The 22,953-nt window shown below is 35.4% G+C and overlaps 1 protein-coding gene across 3 annotated transcripts in view; it reads left to right on the top strand.

The window, feature by feature from the left end:
* LOC105473364 (TBC1 domain family member 15) overlaps positions 1-22,953 on the top strand; it is an 87,519-nt gene that overhangs the window by 39,041 nt on the left and 25,525 nt on the right. For 2 of the 3 annotated variants that reach the window (XM_011727153.3, XM_071071440.1), the window contains exons 2-9: positions 781-879; positions 1,639-1,713; positions 7,307-7,445; positions 11,631-11,841; positions 19,698-19,800; positions 20,798-20,848; positions 21,160-21,357; positions 22,421-22,549. In XM_011727153.3, coding sequence (XP_011725455.1) covers positions 781-879; positions 1,639-1,713; positions 7,307-7,445; positions 11,631-11,841; positions 19,698-19,800; positions 20,798-20,848; positions 21,160-21,357; positions 22,421-22,549 — 1,005 coding nt within the window. The remainder of the gene's footprint in view (positions 1-780; positions 880-1,638; positions 1,714-7,306; positions 7,446-11,630; positions 11,842-19,697; positions 19,801-20,797; positions 20,849-21,159; positions 21,358-22,420; positions 22,550-22,953) is intronic. The other variant, XM_011727154.3, reaches the window with a different exon arrangement.

Below are 22,953 nucleotides of genomic sequence, written 5' to 3'. Positions count from 1 at the left end.
ACTCAGTTAATATTGTGAAATTGAATTAGTTTAGTCATTTCTAGGAGTCTCCATCACTACTCTCTTTAGTTGTGTTCTCATTACTACTCTTTAAAATTCCTGTATTATTTCCTGAATTTCTATGCCATGGTGTTTCAAAAACACACCAAAATGATCTTACAGTAAAAATGTGCTATTATGGGAATAGTTAGAAAGGATTGATTCCTCATTGTGTTTCATTTGTTCTTATTCTTAGATATTTTCAAGGGCATTTTCAATTCTAGCTCAGTATTTTCCTTAATGCTCGTGAAAAAAAAATATTTTTTTGTTTTTTTAGAGAGATGAGTTATTGCAGTATTGTCCAGTGTGGAGTGCAGTGGCCATTCACAGGTGCATAGCACCCTACAACCTTGAACTTTTGGGCTCGAGCCCAGCCTCCCAAGTAGCTAGGACTACTGGCATGTGCCACTGCATCTGGCGAAAAATATAAATTTTAAGTGGATTTTAAATATTGAAACTTGTTGCAATTAGTCTGACATCTTTAAGTAGAAGATCAAGATTGTGATTATCACGAATCTGATAAACTTCATGCATTAACAAAGCAGAATTCATTCCAGTTTATGTTTGCTTGATTGAAGTGCTCTTAAGTCTGAGAGGTATTTTTTTAAATAATACATTTATATATGAAATAATCAGAAACTTGGCCAAGTATGATAAGAAAATATATCTTAATATTTTTAACAAATGTTAAAATAGTACTCAATAGAAATTATATGATTAACTTTATTTTTGCTGTTTTAGATTATATATGAACAGGAAGGAGTATATATTCACTCATCTTGTGGAAAGACCAATGACCAAGACAGCTTGATTTCAGGAATATTACGTGTTTTGGAAAAGGTAAGTTTCTAGTAAGTGATTTTATTTAATAATAGTTTATAGCGGTGATTCATCTTTGGAGAATTATCAGAAAGTTTGAATTTCATGTGTAAGATACAATTATGTAATTGAACAGTAATTGTAAATTTAACATGGATATGATGTAGTAGTCAAACACATGCTCCTTGAGTTATGATGGGGTTATGTCTTGATAAACCCATCAAAATTGCAAATATTATTTATCAAAAATGCATTTAATATACCTAACTTACTGGACATCATAGTTTAATTTCCTTAAACGTGCTCAGAACACTTACATTAGCCTACGTTTGGGCAAAATTATCTAACATAAAGCCTGTTTTATAATCAAGTGTTGATTTTCTCATGTAATATATTGAATATTGTGCTGAAAGTGATAAACAATGTTTCTTTGGTTACTTGAAGTATGATTTCTACTGCATGTGCATTGCTTTTACACCATCCTGTTACAAAAAACTCCTGAGTCAAACCATCATGACTCAGAGACTGTCTGTACTTTAGGTAAAATGACATGGAATATTCTAAAACTTATGTAGAAGTTGCAGTAATATAAATTTTTCATAATGAAAAGTAGGCAGAATTTGAAAAATGTATGTAACATTTTTGGTTTACATATGATATTAGCATATTTGAAATGTAAATACTTAAGAGGCTGAAATTTTATTTTGGGTTCAGGGAATAGAATAATTAAGAATAACATATTGCTGAATATTAAATATAGTTCATAATTTCTTTCTCTAGGATGCTGAAGTAATAGTGGACTGGAGACCATTGGATGATGCATTAGATTCCTCTAGTATTCTCTATGCTAGAAAGGTATTTAAGAAAAAAATGTGTGACTAAGGGAATGCCATTTAGAAAATAACAGTATTATCAATATATAATTCACATACCATAAAATGCATCCTTTTAAAGCATACAATTCAGTGGTTTTTAGTATATTTACAAAGTTGTGCAGCCATCCACCAGTATCTAATTTTAGAACATCTTCATCACCCTGCAGAACTCTATCAGCAGTTACCCCTCATTTCACCTACTTTCAGTCACTGGCAATCAATAATCTACTTTCTGTCTCTAAGGATTTGCCTATTTTAGACATTTCATATAAATGGAGTCATGTAATAATGTAATTTTTTTTGACTGGCTTCTTTCACTTTGCATAAGGTTTTCAAGGTTCATTCATGTTATATAGCATATATGGTCCTTTTGTTTTTGATGAATAATATTGTGTATACAGTTGTATTGTGTGATAGTGTATATATCACAATTTTATTCATTAATTGATGAACATTTGGGTTGTTTTCACTTTGCGGCTAATATAATACTGCTGTGAGCATTCATTTGCAGGTTTTTGTGTGAACATGTTTTTATTTCTCTTGAGTATATACCTAGGAGTAGATATATTCCATAATTCTGTGTTTAACATTTGGGGGAACTGCCAGACTTTTTCAGAGTGGCTGCATGATTTTCTAATCCAGCCATATATGAGGATTTCAATTTCTCTATATCCTCATCAACACTTGTTATTATCCTTTTAATTTTAGTAAACCTAGTGGATATGAATTTCTGTTTGTTTCCTAGGGCTACTGTAAACAAGTCACCACAAACTGGGTGACTTACAGCAGTCTTAATTTATTGTCTCTCAGTTCTGGAGACTAGAAGTCAGCAATCAGGGTATTAGCAGGATGGGTTTCTTCTGAGGGCTGTTAGGGAGAATCTGTTTGTTGTCTGTCTGCTAATTTATAGTAGCATCAGACATTCCTTGGTTTGTAGATTGTGTCCTCTGTGTGTTTTCACATCATCTTCCATCTGTTCATGTCTATCTCTGTGTTTATCCCCTTTTTATAAGGACATTAGTCATATTGGATTAGGGCCCATCCTGATAATCTCATTTTAACTTGATTACTTGTGTTAAGACCCTATTTCCATTAGGTTGATGCAAAGGTAATTGAGGTCTTTGACATTGCTTTAATGGCAAAGACCGCAGTTACTTTTGCACCAACCTAATAAATAGAGTCACATTCTGAGGTAATGGGAGTTAGGACGTTAATTTATCTTTTTGAGAGGGGGCAGCACAATTCAAACCATAACTGAAGTTGTATGTCGTTGTGGTTTTAATTTATATTTTCCGAATGACCAATGATGTTGAACATCTTTTCATGGGATTTTTGGCCACGTGGTGTATACAGCTGTCCTCTGGTATCTGTGGGGTATTGGTTCCATTCGATGTAGCATAGTACTTGGTGCACAGCAAATTTGAGTGTTACCTTTTGGAACTTTGTGGAATTCTTTTTTCCTGAGTATTTTAGATTCCATTTGTTGAATCCACAGATACAGAACCCATGGTTATGGAGGGTCAACTGTATCTTCTTTGGAGAAATGCCTGTTCTAAATCTTTTGCTTATTTATTTATTTATTTATTTATTTATATTTACTATTATTTTTTTGAGACGAAATCTCGCTCTGTCGCCCAGGCTGGAGTGCAGTGGTATGATCTCAGCTCACTGCAACCTCTACCTTCCAGGTTCAAGCAGTTCTCATGCCTCAGCCTCCCAAGTAGCTGGGATTACAGGTTCCTGCCACCATGCCCAGCTAAGTTTTGTATTTTTAGTAGAGGCAAGGTTTTACCATGTTGGCCAGGCTGATCTCGAATCCCTGACCTCAAGTGATCTGCCCACCTCAGCCTCCCAAAGTGCTGAAATTACAGACGTGAGCCACTGCGCCTGGCTGATTTTGAAGTTTTGCCGCAGGTTTTCTACTTTCTGTCATTGATGTTAAGTCTAATGCATTCTAATTCCTGATTCCATGTTACGTGTTTTTTGTTTTTGTTTTGAGATCTCTCTAGAAGCTTTTAATTATTGTCTTTTTGTTTCTAGTTTTATGTTCTGGTTATGTGCCTTTGTGGATTTGTTTTTTTAATACATTGTGCTGGGTACTTGATGAGCTCTTTTAATATGGAAACTTCTGTCTTTTTTTTTTATTTCTGGGAAATATTTTTGATTTATTTTAGTGATGATTTCTTCTTCTTTTTCTGTTTTCTTTCTTTCTGGAACTCTTTACACTTTCTGGATTGGTCCTGTAATTTTAAAATCCCCTTCCTTCCTTCCTTCCTTCCTTCCTTCCTTCCTTCCTTCCTTCCTTCCTTCCTTCCTTCCTTCCATCCATCCATCCATCCATCCATCCATCCATCCATCCATCCATCCATTTATTGGTCTGTACTGTTTTCTAGGAAATTCACTCTTCATTTTTGCTATAATTTTATTACTAACATCTTTCTTGTTCTGAGTGTCCTCATGTCCCCTTTTAAAGGAATAACATTAGCATTCTGTTCTTTGTGGTTGTAATATATTTTCTTATTACTGAGGAGTTTAAGGATAGCTTCTTAGATGTTTTTCATCTCCCTATGTAGTCCATTTCCCTCTAGTGACCTTTTGTCCCACCGCCACCTCATTTCATTTGAACTGTTTTCTATAGATAACTTGCCTTTGATGTTTGTTGGTTATGTAGTGCGGTGCTCATATTTAACAAATTTAAGAGCAGATGCACAGAAGTGATTATATTTTCTGTAGGTATGGATAGGCCTGGTAATAGTGAGACTCTTCCTGGGGTGCATGGCTAAGCCGTTTCCTTGGGGAATCCCTAATGTCAAAATCCATGTCTTTTTGGGCTAGTAGATTTGAGAAGAATCTGCCGATTCCTGGCTGGAGAGGGTAAGCTTGGATGGCAGTATTCTGGCAAATGAGTGGAGAAAAAGGGCTGGGAGTCTTGCCAACTGCTTTGTATAGGCTGACTTTCAGTTAATTCTCCTGATTTAAAGAAATTATTCCTTTGCTCATTGTGCTTGATTTCTCCTAATTTAGAGATAAATGATGTTTTCCAAAACTCCAGTCTTTGGAACTTAGTTGTCCTGTCTTCAGGTTGACCTTTAATCCTTATTTCCCTGATTATTGGTGTGACCTACCAATTTGAGCCTTTTTGTATGCAGAGTTGGTAGAGGGAGGTAGAAGTCAGAGAGAGAGGTGGGGAACAGAATGCTTTTGTAGATGCTTCTTAGCTTTCCTCACTACTGACGATAGGGTTAATAGGGATGGTGGTGAGGTTTTTTTGTTTGTTTGTTTCTTTGTTTTGTTTTGTTTTTGGAGAAGGAGTCTCTTTCTTTCATCCAGGCTGGAGTGCAGTGGTGTGATCTTGGCTCACTGCAATCTCTGCCTCCTGAGTTCAAGCGATTCTCGTGCCCCAGCCTCCCGAGTAGCTGGGATTACAGGTACCTGCCACCACTCCCAGCTAATTTTTGTATTTTTGGTAGAGACAGGGTTTTCCCATATTGTCCAGGCTTGCCTTGAACTCCTGACCTCAAGTGATCCGCCTGCCTTGATCTCCCAAAGTTCTGGGATTACAGGCATGAGCCACTGCACCGGGCCTGAGGGTTGAATTTTAAAAAAACTAGTCAAACAAGGAGGGCTCCCTGAGAAATGACATTTGAGGAAGGAACTGGAAGAAAAAACAATCTATTTTATAATTTAGTTTGTTCATTTTCCCTACTGTTTTTCAGTCTGTTTCCATTTCTTATATCTTAATTTTTCTTGTGCCTTTGTAGTTTCTTTTCATTCTAATTTTCCTTTTTCCCTTTTAAAAAAGAATTATACTGTCTACATACAAATACAATCTTGTTGCAAAAGTTCAATAGAAAGTTGAAGCCCTGCTTGACTAGAACCTTTTCCCTTACTTCTCTCTCTCTCTCTTTTTTTTTTCTTTTTTTGAGTTGCAGTTTCGCTTCTGTCACCCAGGCTGGAGTGCAATGACGTTGTCTTAGCTCACTGCAACCTCCGCCTCCTGGGTTCAAGCGATTCTCCTGCCTCAGCCTCTCTAGTAGCTGGTATTACAGGAATGTACCACCGTGCTTGGCTAACTTTTTTGTAGTTTTTGTAGAGATGGAGTTTTACCACATTTGCCAGGCTGGTCTGAAACTCCTGACCTCAGGTGATCCGCCCACTTTGGTCTCCCAAAGTGTTGGGATTACAGGTGTGAGCCACCTCGCCTGGCCTCCCTTACCTGTCTCTGTTTAATGTATATCTTTCCAGATTTTTACCTGTACACATTTTATTTTTATGTATGTATGTGTTTAGAAAGACCTAGTTTGTCCTCCTGTGTCAGTAGTAATGAGCCACTGTCATCAGCAGTGTGAGATGGTCCATTTCCTCACGTTGTCTTCCATATTCAGTATTATCTTTTTTAATTGAATGGAGCAGAAAATAGAAATCTGTCAGCTTGCTTTTCGTTGTTACTGAAGTTGGATGTCTTTCTATGTTAGATTATTTCTTCTTTGACTTACCTATTCATACCATTTGCCTGTTTTTCTGTTTTGATATTTGTCTATTTCTAAATAAATTGATAGGAGTTTTGTAATTTGGATGTTTTTCTTGTCATATATTTTAGAAAAATGTTCTAGTTGTGCTATCTTTAACTTATATATAGTGTCTTTTGTTGTATATAAATTAATTTTTGATTTACTCAAACTATATTGCATTTTAGACTTTTGGTTTTATTCTCTTTAAAAATGGAAGGTTCTGTAGAACTATACATGTAAATATGTTGCTTTTAGCTAATTTTGATTGCCTATAAGAAATTATACAACCATTGATGGCTTAAATAGCCACCATTGGGGCTCTTTTCCTTAAATAACTAAAAGTTTGGAGGTTGGGAGCTTTTTGCAGTGGTTCTCTTGCTTTTTCCCTATAGTCAGAAGATGACTATTTTTAGGCAGCATGGTTACATTCAAAGCAGGAAAAAGGAAAAAAGGGATGAGGCTTTTATTATGAAAGCAAAGCCATTTTCAGAGTTGACTTCTGTTATATTTTTTTTTTTTTTTTTTTTTTTTTTTGAGACGGAGTCTCGCTCTGTCACCCAGGCTGGAGTGTAGTGGCCGGATCTCAGCTCACTGCAAGCTCCTCCTCTCGGGTTCACGCCATTCTCCTGCCTCAGCCTCCCGAGTAGCTGGGACTACAGGCACCCGCCACTTCGCCCGGCTAGTTTTTTGTATTTTTTAGTAGAGACGGGGTTTCACCGTATTAGCCAGGATGGTCTCGATCTCCTGACCTCATGATCCGCCTGTCTCGGCCTCCCAAAGTGCTGGGATTACAGGCTTGAGCCACCGCGCCCGGCCGACTTCTGTTTATATTTCATCGGCAACTCTGACTGTGTGGGATTCTAATCAAGCTTCTCTTGCTTTTTTTTTTTTTTTTTTTGATAAAGATGATCAAGAGAGAAAAGGATAGGAAATGGTGTTCAGTTTTCCCACCAGTGATGTCATCTGCAGCCTACCTACAAACATTGAAGCTGAGATGATGATATGGATTGAAATTAAATTTGTTTTAGACTTTAAATATTTTATATGTTGTAATTATTTTAGGACTCCAGTTCAGTTGTAGAATGGACTCAGGCCCCGAAAGAAAGAGGTCATCGAGGATCAGAACATCTGAACAGTTATGAAGCAGAATGGGACATGGTTAATACAGTTTCATTTAAAAGGAAACCACATACCAATGGAGGTATGAATTAAATCTTTTGAAATCTTAAACTGATTTGCTACAATATAATATAGTAATAAAAGTGCAAAGAAGATTCTTGAATGCTCCTCAGTGAGAAGGATGATTAATTTCTTTGGTTAATATGTATACATATCATATTTTAGTGATACTCTCTTTTCATCTCTCTTTTTGTTTTATTGGTTGTGGCTTCAAAAAAGGATTTTAAAATACTTGCTCTATTTTATAGTTATTAATGGCAGAAAATAGAACCACTTTAAAAAATTCCTTTGGCTGTCCTTCATGCACATTTTTCTTAATCTAGTAGAATTTTAATAATCATGTTATTTTATCCCAAAGTAACAGGGAGAGGTGGAGTATACTACTAAACCATACCATTCTAATTTCAGCATTTTGCTGGACTCTTCCTGGCTCATTGCAGTTTTCTCTTAATATGTGTTCAGTGACTATTCTCCTTTCTACATATATACAATCATGTGCCACATAACAGAGTTTCAGTGACTGATCGCCTGTATGTCAGTGGTCCTGTAAGATTATAATGGAGCTGAAAATTTCCTGTCACCTAGTGACATCATAGCCTTTGTACCGTCACAGCACAGTGCATCACCTTTTCTGTGTTTAGACGTGTTTAGATACACAAATACTTAGCATTGTGTTACAGTTGCCTATGGTATTCAGTATAGTAATATTGCTATACAGGTTTGTAGCCCAGAATTTCATAAAAGAAAGAAACATTACATGGACGAGAAAAGCATAATCTGACAATAAAGATCACTTTGTTAGTAGTTCTCAGCCTTGGCTGCACATTGAAATCACCTGGGTAGGTTAGATTTTAAAAAAATACTACCAAAAATCAGACTCTAGAGATACAGCCTGGGTATCTGTGCTTTTTAAAAGGTCTTCAGATGACTTTAATGTGTGATCAGAGTTGAGAACTTCTGTGTAGCTGTATAGCTTAGCAAAAAACGACAGAGGTAAATCCTGCTTATGGCTTGACCACAGAGTAGACTTATAAAGTGATGAACAGACTTTATTTTGTAGTTATTAAAAGTTAAAGGCCGGGCGCGGTGGCTCACTCCTGTAATCCCAACGCTTTGGGAGGCCAAGGCAGGTGGATCACGAGGTCAGGAGATCAAGACCACCCTGGCCAAAATGGTGAAACCCTGTCTCTACTAAAATACAAAAAATTACCCGGGCGTGGTGGTGCATGCCTATAAGTACCAGGCAAGGGAATCGCTTGAACCTGGGAGGTGGAGGTTGCAGTGAGCCGAGATCATGCCACTGCACTGCAGCCTGACGACACAGCAAGACTCCATCTCAAAAAAAAAAAGGAGGCATTTTCTAAGCCCGTGGGTTCATTTCTAAGCTTGAGGGTTTATTTTGAACCCTCAAGCTTAGAAATTCCAGAGGTTTTAAATGTATGTCATTATGAAGCTTTTTTATTTTCTAAAAGTTTTTTTCCCCCAAAGAAAAAGCCTTTGTTTTTCTTATCTTTTACCCTTCTCATTTTTAACTTTGTACTTTTTTCTTTTTTGTGTGAGGCACAAAGTCAGTTTGGGACAAACTTTTAAAAAATTGACTGTCAGACTTACTTAATTTTATACTTCTTAAGAGCATTTTCGCTTTATATTTCATAAGAGTTTCTACTGCTACATCCTTTGTTATATACCAGACAGATTAAATGTTTTGGAAATATTCCTTCCAAGAACATCAGACTGTCTCATGTTCGTTCTAGAGATCCATCCAAATAAAATTTGTCCTTGATGTTAATTCTATTCAAGGCATATAGAGACTTACTGAACTGTTCTACTTACAAGAAGAGTAGAGCTGTTTGTTCAGTTCTTCTGGTATTTAGTATTCTCATGTTAGTGTGTTGGAGATAGTTTTTACATATATTTGGTGACATAGTAAATTCATTAGAACTAAATGATTTTCTTTACATTTGCTTTGAGTAGAAAAATAGTTTGAGTTCACTCTTGATTTCTGTTTTCCTCTGTAACCATTTCTGTTTCTGGCCAGCTATTTGCAGCAGACTAATTTGCAGATTACTTTTATGTTGACTTGATACTAGGTTGTTAATTGACTTATTCAACAGATCTTTTGTCTTTGACTACTTACTGACTCTTCTAGCACTGAGGATATAGCTGTGAACAAGATAAAGTTCCTGTTCTCATGAAGCTTTTATTCTAGTAGAAGGCTTAGAATATTTGTTTGTTAGGGTTTTAAATTTAAATATTTCTTTGTCAGAGCTTTAAATGTGGAAATGTGTGAGACATTTTCTTTTGTATGTAATATATGTCTCTTCTGTTAATGAGGGAAAAATCTATTAAAAAAACCTTTATTCTTGAATATGCACAAACTTCTAATAATTCATATAGCATACATATAGTGTTTAATATACTTCATATGATTTTCTTGCAATAATTTAGATAAAATCCTCTGTGCCGTTGAGTAATTTAATTTAAAAAATTGTCTATATGTAGTTTTTTGGGTTTCTTTTTTTTCTTCTTTTTCCCATTGCTGTTTTTCTGTGAAATATTTTTGGTCTTTGCAGATAAGCTAGCAGTATGTATCTGTTCTAGGTAGTCTAAGTACATTCACACTTAAATGATTCATGAGTAAGTTGAAATTCTAGAACTGTTCTCACTTAGGTATCAGCTTGAAGTGATCTTATGAGCTCTATAATATAAACACCAGTGAAACATTATGTAAAGTAGTCAAGTGGACACATGGCACTCAATCTAGTGTATCTTACATGTGAGTTCACTGTCCAGACTGGTGTGAAAGCTGCTAGTCATTGTATATAGATAAGTCACTTTAGCTTCCTTCAAATGATACTTGTTTAAGTGTCCATGAAATAATGATGACGCATGGTTTCCTTGCAGATAGAGGTTCTGTAAGCTGTAGATTTCTTTTTATGAGTTCAAGAGATCTTATTGGAGATGATTGCAGATAGGAAGGTGATACATACATGCAGGTCAACACTGGTTAATATGTCTTCTGATCTAGTCTAGTAAGCAGCTTCCTTCTAAGTAGTTTATCTTTGTGGGATTGGTAGTGTGGGACAGAAATAATAAAGATCTTGAATAGCAGGATAGTATGATACTTCTTAAGAAATAACATTTTAGGAAAGAAATTTCAGAGACACAGCTTACTTATGTTGGAGTTAAATTGTTAAAATGGTGTTTTACATTAGAAGTGAATTGTAAATACTAGCATCATTAGTGAGAAGAAATTTTTTTTCTCTTTCAGTTTTTTTTTTAATAAATAGTTGATGTTTAAGTTGCTTGTTATCAATTATGATAATGTTCGCAAACCTGGAATTTTAGCTTCTATAACGAGGCCACAAACTCAGAACATGCTGTATTTTACATAACTATAATTTGGTTTGAACTGAGGTCTTGATGTAGTAGAAAGTTAATTTAGCAATTGATTCATTATTTTTGAAGCATTCACAACTTTTTATCTTTTCATCCTCAATTTCTTGCTGTACTTTGTTTTTCTGCAAATAGAGTGTTGTATATTCACTCCAGTGTTATTTTTTATATCAGTATGCTTACTTCACTACTAAGTGTAGTGTCCTAAAAATAATTACAAAAGGAAATGAAGGAATAAAGGTTTTGTTTTGTTTTGTTTTGTTTTTTTGACTCTTCAAGAGAATTAAGCTATTCTTATTTTGGGGGGAGTAGAAAAGATGAACATTTACTGAGAATTTTCTGTATACTTGGCTTGTACTAGTTAGTTGAAAAGTATTATCTCCTAATTCTTATTAATAGAATTACAATGGGAGGTAAGTATAATTATCTCCATTTTACAAACAAAGTAACTGAGGCTCAGAGACATTCAATTATTTGCCCCATGTCATTCAGTTAGTAAGATGGTAGTACTGCAATATGAATCCAGTCCACCTGCTTGCAAAGCCATGATCAGTTTTTTTGGTCAAAGCTTATATTTTACATAGGAATAACATTTTAAAAATTTATATGTGGTAGGATAATTATTTTAAAAATCATTTTTTAAAAGAACATATAAGTTGCCATATCTAATACAGGTGGAAGCCATAATAATATGAGTGCTGTACTGATTCCCTGGGTTCAACTAATTTGTGTTATGCAGTCATGGAGAGCACTGTCAGTACCTTTTAAAAAGGTGAACAAAAATATTTTGCCCCACTCTCTTGTTTTTAAGATGCTCCAAGTCATAGAAATGGGAAAAGCAAATGGTCATTCCTGTTCAGTTTGACAGACCTGAAATCAATCAAGCAAAACAAAGAGGGTATGGGCTGGTCGTATTTGGTATTCTGTCTAAAGGATGACGTCGTTCTCCCTGCTCTACACTTTCATCAAGGAGATAGCAAACTACTGATTGAATCTCTTGAAAAATATGTGGTATTGTGTGAGTAAGTATCGTATTATTTTCTACTTATTGAAACTGGATCATTGTATTAATCCCAAAGCGAACTATTTTTACTTGACCTTGGGCATCAGTGACCTATGTGCATATGAGGACATGAACAGCTTTGTTTTTTCTGGGATATTGATTTATTTGGAATAACGACTGAATCATACTGTGTTATTTTAGTAATTTGAATCTGAGACTTACCACCTAATTACTGTTACAAAGAAAAGAGTAGTTTAATATTTTTTCTACATTTAAATGAATGATAATGCGTTAGTAATTTATGGCCTATATATTTACCTAATTTACCCTTTATTTTGTATTTTCTACTAAATATACAGTTATACTTGTGATGTTGCAACTTTAAGTCAGGCAAGTCCTAAGTCCTTTATAAAATTATTTCTCAGTTGGACGACAGGGCCTTACCACTTTCCAGAAATCTTGTCTCTCATTTAGTTACCTGTGTGCATCTGTACATACACATGCTTCCTCACTCTTACTCTCAGCAAATATTTTTTGGGTATCTATTACATCCCAACACTGTGGTAGATGCTTCATATTTACTAGTAAAACAGGGGTGTTCCTGGGTCTCAGAGAATTCATAGTCTGGCAATTAAAACTGAGGAACTAAGATGAAAGAAGTGTCAGCTGCTTTGGGAGTTCCTGGGAAAGAATGAGGGGCACTTAATTGAAACTGGGAGTAGGGATCAAGGAAGACTTCCTGGAGGAAGAAGCATCTAAGTAGAGACCTGAAAAATGAGTGACCATTATAAGGAAAGAGAAGGAGATATTTAGAGGGAAGCATGTTTTACAAGGGAAGAGTACAAACATGATGTAATCACACAGCAAATTAATTCAGTATTACAGGTCTGCAAAGTATGAGGAGGGGAGGGTAATACAGTTAAAGATGGGGCCAAAGAGCTGAGTGAAGTCCAAAGCACAAAGCATCTTTTGGGTCATGTTAGCAGGTTCTTCCAGTTATCCAGGTGAGATTAAAGTGACCTGAACTGGGATAGTGACAGGAAAGATGGAAGTATTGCAGTATTAGATTATAGGATTAGATTTTGTGATGGATTGGATGTATGGAGGTGAGAAGGGAGAAGTTGAGGTTTTGGGCTTGGGAGAACTGCAGGGAATGATTGCTAACTTTGTTTGTTTGTTTGTTTATGATGGAGTCTCACTCTCTCACCCAGGCTGGAGTGCGGTGGTGTGATTTTGGCTCACTGCAACCTGCGTCTCCTGGGTTCAGACAATTCTCCCACCTCAGCCTCCTGAGCAGCTGGGATTACAGGCATGTGCCACCAGGCTCAGCTAATTTTTGTATCTTTTAGTAGAGATAGGGTTTCACCATATTGGCCAGGCTGGTCTCAAACCCCTGGCCTCAGGTGATCTGCCTGCCTCGGCCTCCCAAAGTGCTAGGATTATAGGTGTGAGCCCCTGGGCCCAGCCACTAACTTCATTTATAATGTCCTCACTTTATAGTAGAATTTAACACCTTGCCTGAATTTAGATTCCATAAGGCTAGAAGTGATACAAAAACTGGGAGTCTCGACTGTGTATTTTCTGGCATGAGATTCTCCCCTACTTTGTTAATCATCTCTGGCTGGCAGTAGGCAAGCTGTTCAGTGCCAGTAAGTGTAAGAAAGTCAGACTTGCTTGGTGGTATGTGGATCTTGGATCTCGAAGTGAGAACCTGTAAATAAGTTACCATTGAGAGGATGAGTAGATTTCAGGAGAGACAGTGTCATGATTGGAATAGAAGGTTATGGTTATTGAGTAGCAGGCATTAAAGACTAGGGAGTTTTAGCACCATAGTAAGCTCAGTATCAGTGTTGTGACATAACTCACAAATGAGATCATTTGGTCTGAGACTGTTGATTAAAGCTTAATGTCTAGGATGAGGGAGGAGGTAGCCCCTCTCTACTTTTTACTGATTGTATTTTGGAGAAGTAGGCTTGAACTGCAAGTAATAAACACTGCATTTTAAATGTGCTAGACTACCTATTCTGTATTAAAGAGATAACCCAGGGTAAGGAAGGGATCAGAATGGTCCTATGAAAAATATTTCATTGAAGGATGTGGTTTAACTTGAAGAAGAGAAGTTTCAATGCAACATTAAATAAAAATCCAAACTTCTTCACTGTCATCAACAAGGGCCTGCCCTGTCTTAGCTCTGTTTATCTCTTAAAACTCATCTCATGCTATTGTCTTTTCCATTCTACTCATGCGGATTTCTTTCAGTTCCTAAAACCCCCTAAACTCTTTTGTGTCTTAAGGTCCTTTATGCATACTGTTTCTACTTGGATTCCTGAGGTCTCCATTTAATGTCACTTCCTCAGAGGGGCTTTCCACGATGCCCTCTTTCCCCATCTAATGTAGTTTTCCTGTCTCTGCTCCTCGCTATCTAATTTTCTCGTTTGCTTCCTTCATGGCACCTAACAGTATACAGTAATTTTGTCTATTCTTTTGTGTTTTACTCTAGAATGTAAACTTCTGAAGGATAGGGATTGTATCTATATTGTTTCCATATTATTCCTAGTTCCTAGCTACAGTGTCTGGTACATAATAAATGTGCAATAAATATTAGTTGAATGAATAAATGGCATGATAATTATCAATTTGACAAATACTTTTTGAAAGTTTTTTGTGAGAAACAGATTGGAGATTTGCTTTATATAACTCCAAAAAGAAATTAGGAGACAGGGTTTTTCTCAGGAGGTAGAATTTTCTATCCTGGATGGGTTCAAGGATAGTCTTGATAACCACTTAAGCAGTTATAGGGGTATATATACCTTGAATATGTGTTGTTCGTGTTTTCTTGAGAGTAGCAAGTGAAAGCTTGTTTCCTTTTCTAAATTTGTAAACAGATGACAAGTATGAGAATCAGAGATGGGGATGGGCACACTGGCCCATGCCTGTAATCCCAGCACTTTGGGAGGCCGAGGTGGGCGGATCACTTGAAGTCAGGAGTTTGAGACCAGCCTGGCCAACATGGTGAAACCCCATCTCTACTACAAATACAAAAATTAGCCGGGTGTGGTGGCGAGCACCTGTAATCCCAGCTACTCGGGAGGCTGAGGCAGGAAAATTGTTTGAACCTGGGAAGCAGAGGTTGTAGTCAGCAGAGATCGTGTCATTGCACTCTAGCCTAGGTGACAGAGCGAGACTTCGCCTCAAAAAAAAAAAAAATCAGAGATGGTGATGAAAATAATGTTAGTAGAGGGGGTTTAGACATACGGCATTATAATAATTCATCCCAGATTAGTTTTGAACTAAACCGGTTGTTGTTACTTCTTGATACCCACAGGCTTTCCTAATGAGGACAGACCACTGAGGATGTGAATGAGAGCAGAATGAAAGCACCTTCTCTTGTTGATAGGCAGATGTAAGAGAGAGGGGGAGAGAGACAGCCTGGAAAGAATTATGCTACCCTACTCTTTCGCAATCTCAGCACTTAAGTCCCTGGGAAGGAGAGTTTCTTTAGGAGAAGTGCTTATTTCCATTTGAAAATGTGAAGCCATGGAATGGTGTTCCTTGTACATGTTTCTTTTTTTTTTTTTTTTTCATTTAATTCAAGTATTTTTTTGAATGCCTACTGTGTCTTAGATGCAGCAGTGTTATTTTCTGGAAGGAAAGCAGTAATCAAAAAAGACATGGCCCCTGCCTTAAAATGCAGCTGTAATAAGTGCTGTGAATAAGACATATGGCACTGTAAGAGTATATTAGGATAACATGTAAGTTTTCCATGTGTGGGAGTGATTGAAACTCTGAGAGGAAATGAAATCAACTAAGGGGAGGATAGAGTTGGAGGAGATGTGAGCCTAAGTGATTAATTGCACCCTTTAATGATTTGGTAAAAGAGAAAAAGCTTTGTATACTTTGTTTCTTTTCTCATTAGGCTTAATCATTAAGTTTTTAGTGAACCAGGATGTGGCTGCTGTTCTTGGGGAAGGAGATAGTATCACGTAACTACTTCAAATGCTATTCTCCTAATATCAGCCACTACTTTGTGTATTGTCCTGTGACACTGGGAGGGCAATTTACTTTTTGACCCATAAATGGTCTGAAACGTGTAAAAACAGTGCATCAAATATTTTATCTCCAAGGCCCCTCCATGCTCTAGGCTGAAAATAAGTGCTCCCTCCCTAGTCTCCTTCCTGTCACAAATTATGCCCAATTGTATTATGCCATGTAGCTCACCATAGATTTTATAGAGTCCAAGTAGTAGAATAAAGCTGTTCCAAGTAGATATTCACCAGTATTTAAAAAGTCCCAAATTTATATAAGCCATCCCTCACTATCAGAATCTTTTTTGTTTTAACTTTTATTTTAGGTTCAGGGGTATATGTGCAGGTTTGTTAAGTAGGTAAACTGCGTGTCATGGGGTTTTGATGTACAAATAATTTTGTCACACGTAATAAGTATAGTATCTGATAGGTAGTTTTTCTGATCCTCTCCCTCCTCGCACTTTCCACCCTCAAGTAGTCTCTGTGTCTGTTTTTCCTCTCTTTGTGTCCATGTGTTGTTGTTTAGCTCCCACTTGTAAGTGAGAACATGTAGTATTTGACTTTCTGTTCCTGCATTAGTTTGCTTTGGGAAAATAGCCTCCAGCTCCATCCATGTTGCTGCCAAGGACATGATCTTATTCTTTTTATGGCTACGTACTATTCCATGGTGCATATATACCACATTGTCTTTATCCAGCCTACCATTGATGGACGTTTAGGTTTATTTCACACTTTTGCTATTGTGAATTACTAAGGAGAAATTTAAAGGCCCTTGTTCTTGTTAGTTAGGATTCAAATAAGTGGAATTCCCAAAATTTTAAGTTAAAGTTCACATAAATGAAAATATCTAAATATTATACCCAACTTTTATTCTACTAGGTGTCAGCCAGGGGGTTCTCATTTCCTGTCCCTGGAACAGTTATCCTAAGCAAAACAATGTTTCCAGAGTCTTATTTCTATGGTCAAAGATTGTTTTAGAGACCACTGATTTCAGCCTCATTGGGATGCCAGCGGTCACCCTTCCTGTCTTCTTTTGAGTTCAAAATGAAGAGAATTAGACCAGATAACTTTTTTTATTTTTGATTAAGATAAATTGAGGAATGTGGCTTGCTTTTGTGGCCTTGTTGTCTTCCCAATCCACTTCCTAGTGAGTTAAGTTTATCTTCCTAAAGAGCTAAATTTCCTCTTACAGGAGCAGGGCCTTACCATATGGACCAGCAGAGATTGCCAGTAATCTAGGAATGGGCAACCTAGATGACTTACAAGCGCCAGGAAGAGGCCCTGCTAGGCTAGTCATGTGTAGTTCCTTCTTTTAGTCTCAACAACCTGATCTAGTCAGTGCAACATAGGCCATCTTCTTGATGCTTAATATTTTTTAGATACTTTTCTTTTTTATCAGGAAAACTGTCATATTTGTTCGTGTTTGTAAGTATTCTTTGATTTATCATCATTTAGAATGTGATGTTCACTTGGATAAAAGAATGAGCTAGGAATATGTTTTTCTTACTTTTCTGGACCAAGTTGGTTGCTAAGATATGAATAAGACCTGTTGATTCCATTAGGTTATTTTGTATATTGGGCCATTTTTACATTGATATGCAAATATCCAAGCAGTAAAATATTCCCTTAAAAAGCCAAATTGGTTGTATCATTAAACAGCACCAACCATTTAAAAGAGTAGGTTCTAGATGGAAAATTTTGTTACTGTACCTTTCTATTTTTTATTCCCAGTTTTGATTGATAATCTCTGCAATGCTGTTTATTTCTTTAGCCTTACATGTTGGTCATTCTCAATAGAAATATGAAATAATTACTGCTACATTTGGGTGTACAAGCATTGTTCAGTTTATAATTTCTGAGTTTATTATGAGGTCTTTGGGAGAGGCTCACTCCAAAGCCTAGGATATACTTCAGAATTTTCAGGAGATATGCTTCTATAGTTGTGATATTAGACTGTAGTTTTCTTCAAATTGTTTAGCAGGCTGTAATAGAATTGCTGGATTAGCATCATTAAACGTTCGTCTTACTACTGCAATGAGTTTGAAAGTCTTGAATAATGTTAGCATGAGAGATCAACTTCCCAGAATACGTATTTATAAATTAAATCAGTGTGGTGACCTGGAAGGTGGAGACATTCTGGTAATATTTTGGAATACCAGTCTTCCTTATGATGAGCTCTTTAATTGCCTAGCAGTATAACAGTGTACTTCTTGTCCATTGACTGATGTACTTTTTAAATGTTTTGTTGATTACCTTTGGGGCAGTCAGGTCTTTACTTTCTTCATATCTTCCCTGCTTCTTAGAGCTTCCTCCACCCCCCATCACAGAGTAGTAGTTACGAAAAAGAAAAGAAGGAATTTATTTTTAAAAAATATTTGTGTTTGCTTGTTGGTAAGCCAGTCATTTCATCTTCTGATCTCCAGTTTAGTGGCCACTGTTTAAGATATGGAGCCATAGAGTTATCTGAGCCCAGAGAGCTGAAAGTTGCGTATTAGTTCCTATTTTATATGTATAGACAGTGGTTTGACTTTCATGAGCATTTTTTTATTTGGGTTTTAAAGAAATAATTTGGCTTAATTTATTGTTAGAAACAAAATGACAGTGCTAGCAGCACTGTGCTATGAATAAAATTTTGTTTTTTAGCTACTTTTCTTTTCTGATGCTACATTTCAAGGTCCATCGTTTAAAAAATGCCTTGTGAGAGAATCTGTAAGTCTGCCTATTAATTGTGACCCCCCAAAATATTCAGAAAAGTGAATGTTTTAAAATGTATGGTTTTTTCCTCCTATATCAAATGACTCAACCTCAGCCCTTTTTAAAAAGCCAAGGGGCTTATTAGCTACTGTTGTTGTATATGCAGATGGAGTGCTGTTTCTGACTATGTAAGAATATAAGGATCCTGTTTTAGATTTCATATTCCCTCTAGCATTACTGTTGCATCCTGTTATGTTAGAATTGAGAAGAGATAACTGTTATTAAAGATCTTATCTCAAACATAATAAACAGGAGGTGTATAGCAGTAAAATAACATTTAATTTTTATTTTAAACATAGAAAAGTTCTCAGTTTATTAGAACGAAGTCATAAAACTCACTAAATAGAAAAAAGACTAGATAATTTGTCAGATGACTAGAAATTAGATGTCTGTTTTGAAAAGATTTTGTTAAATTCTGTCATTACTAAGAAATGTGAAGAGACTTGCTTCTATAGTTTAATAAGCAAGAACTAAAAACATAGTATTACCCAAACCATACGTAATAATCTTTTTAAAATATGTTCATGTGTGTGCATTTGTAATTACGGTTAGCATGATTAATGATCTTTATCAAATAACTAATATATCTTACGTTTTAAACATCTTATATTACAGTATTACTAAGCTGTGAATGAAGGTGGAAACCATTTCAAAATAAGACATATTTTCTATATGTAAATATTACATACTGATGACTCCTAATGTCTGTTTTGGCTTTCTTTAATTTTTATGATAATAAAGCCAGATATCTTGTAATGGTTTTCTACTATAATTCTAGAGAAGAATTTAGGTTCATTCCAATTTAATCCTTTTGGCTTTACCTGGAATAAAAATATACTTTGTTTTATTTATGTTATATGCAGAGTATTAATTTAGTATTTGTTAATTTTGTATTTTATGTTTCATGTAGTTTTGAAGCTCCTTTAAAATAGTTACTAAATATTTGCTAATGTATTAATGGAAAACTGTTCTAGAACTGGACATTAAAATGTTTTGGTTTTTTTTTTTTTGTAGGGAACATTTGTGTCAGTAATTGTTCACGTAGTAATTGATACAGTGTGTTAGTATTTTCTACAAATCCTCTTTTTTATTGTAGATCTCCACAGGATAAAAGAACACTTCTTGTGAATTGTCAAAATAAGAGTCTTTCACAGTCTTTTGAAAATCTTCTTGATGAGCCAGCATATGGTTTAATACAAGTATGTTTCTTAAATCTATCATGTATTATTCTGACTGCATTATTTTATGTGCCCCCTACTTCTCATCTTCTCAGAGTATGCAGAATGAGACAGGTATATATATATATGTGTGTATGTGTGTGTGTCTGTGTAATCTTTTTAGAACTATTCTCTGTAATTTTACAGAAACAATAATATGTTTTCATGTTATTTGCAAGACTCAGAGGCTTCCTTGGTTCTTACTCATAAGGCAGTTTGTCCATTTATTATAATACTAAAATTAGACATCAATAGAGTTGTATCATAACTTTTATTGATTAGGTTAGGGGTGACAGAGCAAGCCAGTTTGAATTCATTAATGATCAATTTAGGCAAAAATCTGGTTTGAATTTAAGTAGGTTGTTTTGACGTCATGACAATCTTATTCCCCTAAGAATATTTGAGTATTGTTCTTGCATTAGGCTAAAAATGTACACTTAATAATAGGCAGAAGTAAATTTAATTATCACTCAGATGACTATGTAAAGTAATGAGATGATTTATTCATTTATTTATTTATTCACTTATTCATTTAACAAATATGTGAGAGCTTGCTGTGTCCCAGCTGTTCTTTTCCTGGTTTTGAAGATGTAGAGATTAATAAGATATAGAGGGAACTTTTTAGGAAAGAGGATGAGAGAGAGAACTAAACACTATTTGAAATAGGAAATAAGAGGATAATTTTACTTATTGTGAAAATAATTATTTAATAAATAACTATTTTTGCTAAATATGAATGAGCAATTAGTTTGGGCTTCAGAAGTTACCCTAGCGCTTAACAGTAGAAAAACCTTTTGCCGTTTTCCAGGGTTGCATTGTCCCAGAATAAATTATTCTTGTTGGCATGATTTACTATTCACGTAATTAGATTAAAAGTCAGCTAATATTTAAATATGAGCTTTTAAATTTAGCAATCAAATATTTTGTGTCAGAATAGCATGGTAGTACACACTTCAAGAAATATTTTTTTTGTGTGAAGGCAGGACTGCTAGACAGAAGAAAGCTGTTGTGGGCCATTCACCACTGGAAAGTAAGCACTGCGTATGTTTTCTGATGTATGCAGATTGAGTGAAGCCTGCAAATCATTTGTTTATCTGCAATTCAATCAGTGGCATTAACTTATCATTTATTATGCTCTTTTAACCAAATGAAATGATTGGCTTAGAAAATTTAAATTTTTCTTCCAAGAAAGAAAATACAAATTTAAGATAATCTTAGAACACTCTGTTTTAGTCCTGATTTCTTTTCTTTTAAAAAGCTTTGCTTTTTTTGCCCATGTTGGAGTATTCATTTTTCTTTATTTGAATTAATAATGCTAATGTTTTTCTTCCTACTGCATAGAAAATTAAAAAGGACCCTTATACAGCAACTATGATAGGATTTTCCAAAGTCACAAACTACATTTTTGACAGTTTGAGAGGCAGCGATCCCTCTACACATCAACGACCACCTTCAGAAATGGCAGATTTTCTTAGTGATGCTATTTCAGGTCTAAAGATAAATCAACAAGAAGAACCAGGATTTGAAGTCATCACAAGAGTGAGTAAAGATTAGTATTAATGTAGCTCTTATGTTTTAACAGGAGAACGTGTACTATAGAAATAGAAACTTAATTTTGGTGATATCTGCCTCTTTCCATAATCTGTTCTTACAACTTTTTGCTGGTATATCTGACAATGAGTGCTTGTCCTGCCACTAAATTCTTCATTTGTTCTCTATCTTATATTCTTTCTTGATTAATGTTGGATCTCTCTTCTTTGATTACATTTTGATAATAAAGAAGTTTGTTTCATTGAGTGCATAGTAGAGTGAAGAGCGAACCTTTCCTATAGCCTCTTAGTTCTGTTCCTTACTTGCATGTTTTCTCATAGGCATCAGAGACAGCTAGTCAGGACACTACTTTTAGGGCTTTTATTCTCATGTAATGCTTCCTTTTTCAAGTAAGATGGGTTTTGGCCTGAATTATGGCAGATCTTTATATGTGCTCAGCAAGACTTAAATTTGCTACAATTCTAGGCTTGTACATAGTTAGAAAACTATACATATCTAAATTTTAGTGCTTAATTAAAGGGTTTATCGTGCAAATAGTATTTTAAAATTATCAACATCTGTTAATTGAATAAAACACTATAGAAAATGCCAAGTGAAGCTAGTGGGTCATGAATCAATTCTGAGAAATACGAACTTTAGAAGAAAAGCTAATTTTAGAATATGATTAATGGAATAATTATATATTCTTTCTTTTTAAATAATACAGCGTATCATTTGGTTTGAAGGTTTCTTATAGAATTTACATGTCGAATGTTCTATATGTATGTAATTGAACCCAAAATAGTAAAGAACTTTATTTTAATAACAAATATTTTTAGTCTGTGGGGTTTTCTGTTTCTGAACTTATAACCCAGTTTGTTGTGTGTTTAGTAGAAGGGAAACATATGTAATGCCAACTATTATAGTTAAACTAAACATGGGAAAATGAGGGATGATCTTAGAAGTATTAGAAGTCATGTCTGAAAAATAGTATTTTAAATTTAGTTTCTATATGCCTTTATTTCATTTCACTGGTTAAATATGTACTTGTTATTGCTTATCTTATTTTTAGATTGATTTGGGGGAACGACCTGTTGTTCAAAGGAAAGAGCCAGTATCACTGGAAGAATGGACTAAGAACATTGATTCTGAAGGAAGAATTTTAAATGTAGATAGTATGAAGCAGATGATATTTAGAGGGGTAATTTAAACACTCTAATATGGCTTGTCTTACAAACTCCTAATATTCAGTATTATAAACTCCTAGTTATTATTATTGTTTTGGTGGGTTTTGTTGTGGTGGTGGTGGTGGTTGTTTTTTGGCAGGGGAAGTGGGGAGGAATGAACTCCGTTATTTCTTGATGAATGATGCCTTAAAATTCCTGGATTGAGTGGGACAGAGTGAGGTGCTTATGATGTTCCTGGGGGTTGGGTAGAGGGATACCCTTAACTCTGGGGGAGGATATTCTTCCGTATTTGAAGTTCTGTAGGTTTTGTGAAGGAGGCCTGCATTCCAGTGGCATTTGCCTTATTCTTTAAGATTGGGCTTAGACTCACCAGTCCCACTGTCTGTCTGCTGTAGGCTGCTGTATTCTGTGTACTGTT

The sequence above is a fragment of the Macaca nemestrina genome, chromosome 10, assembly GCF_043159975.1.
Source record: "Macaca nemestrina isolate mMacNem1 chromosome 10, mMacNem.hap1, whole genome shotgun sequence".
Classification (NCBI taxonomy): domain Eukaryota; kingdom Metazoa; phylum Chordata; class Mammalia; order Primates; family Cercopithecidae; genus Macaca; species Macaca nemestrina.
The sequence above is the reverse complement of the archived record's forward strand: the minus strand, read 5'-3'. Positions and strand labels throughout refer to the sequence as shown.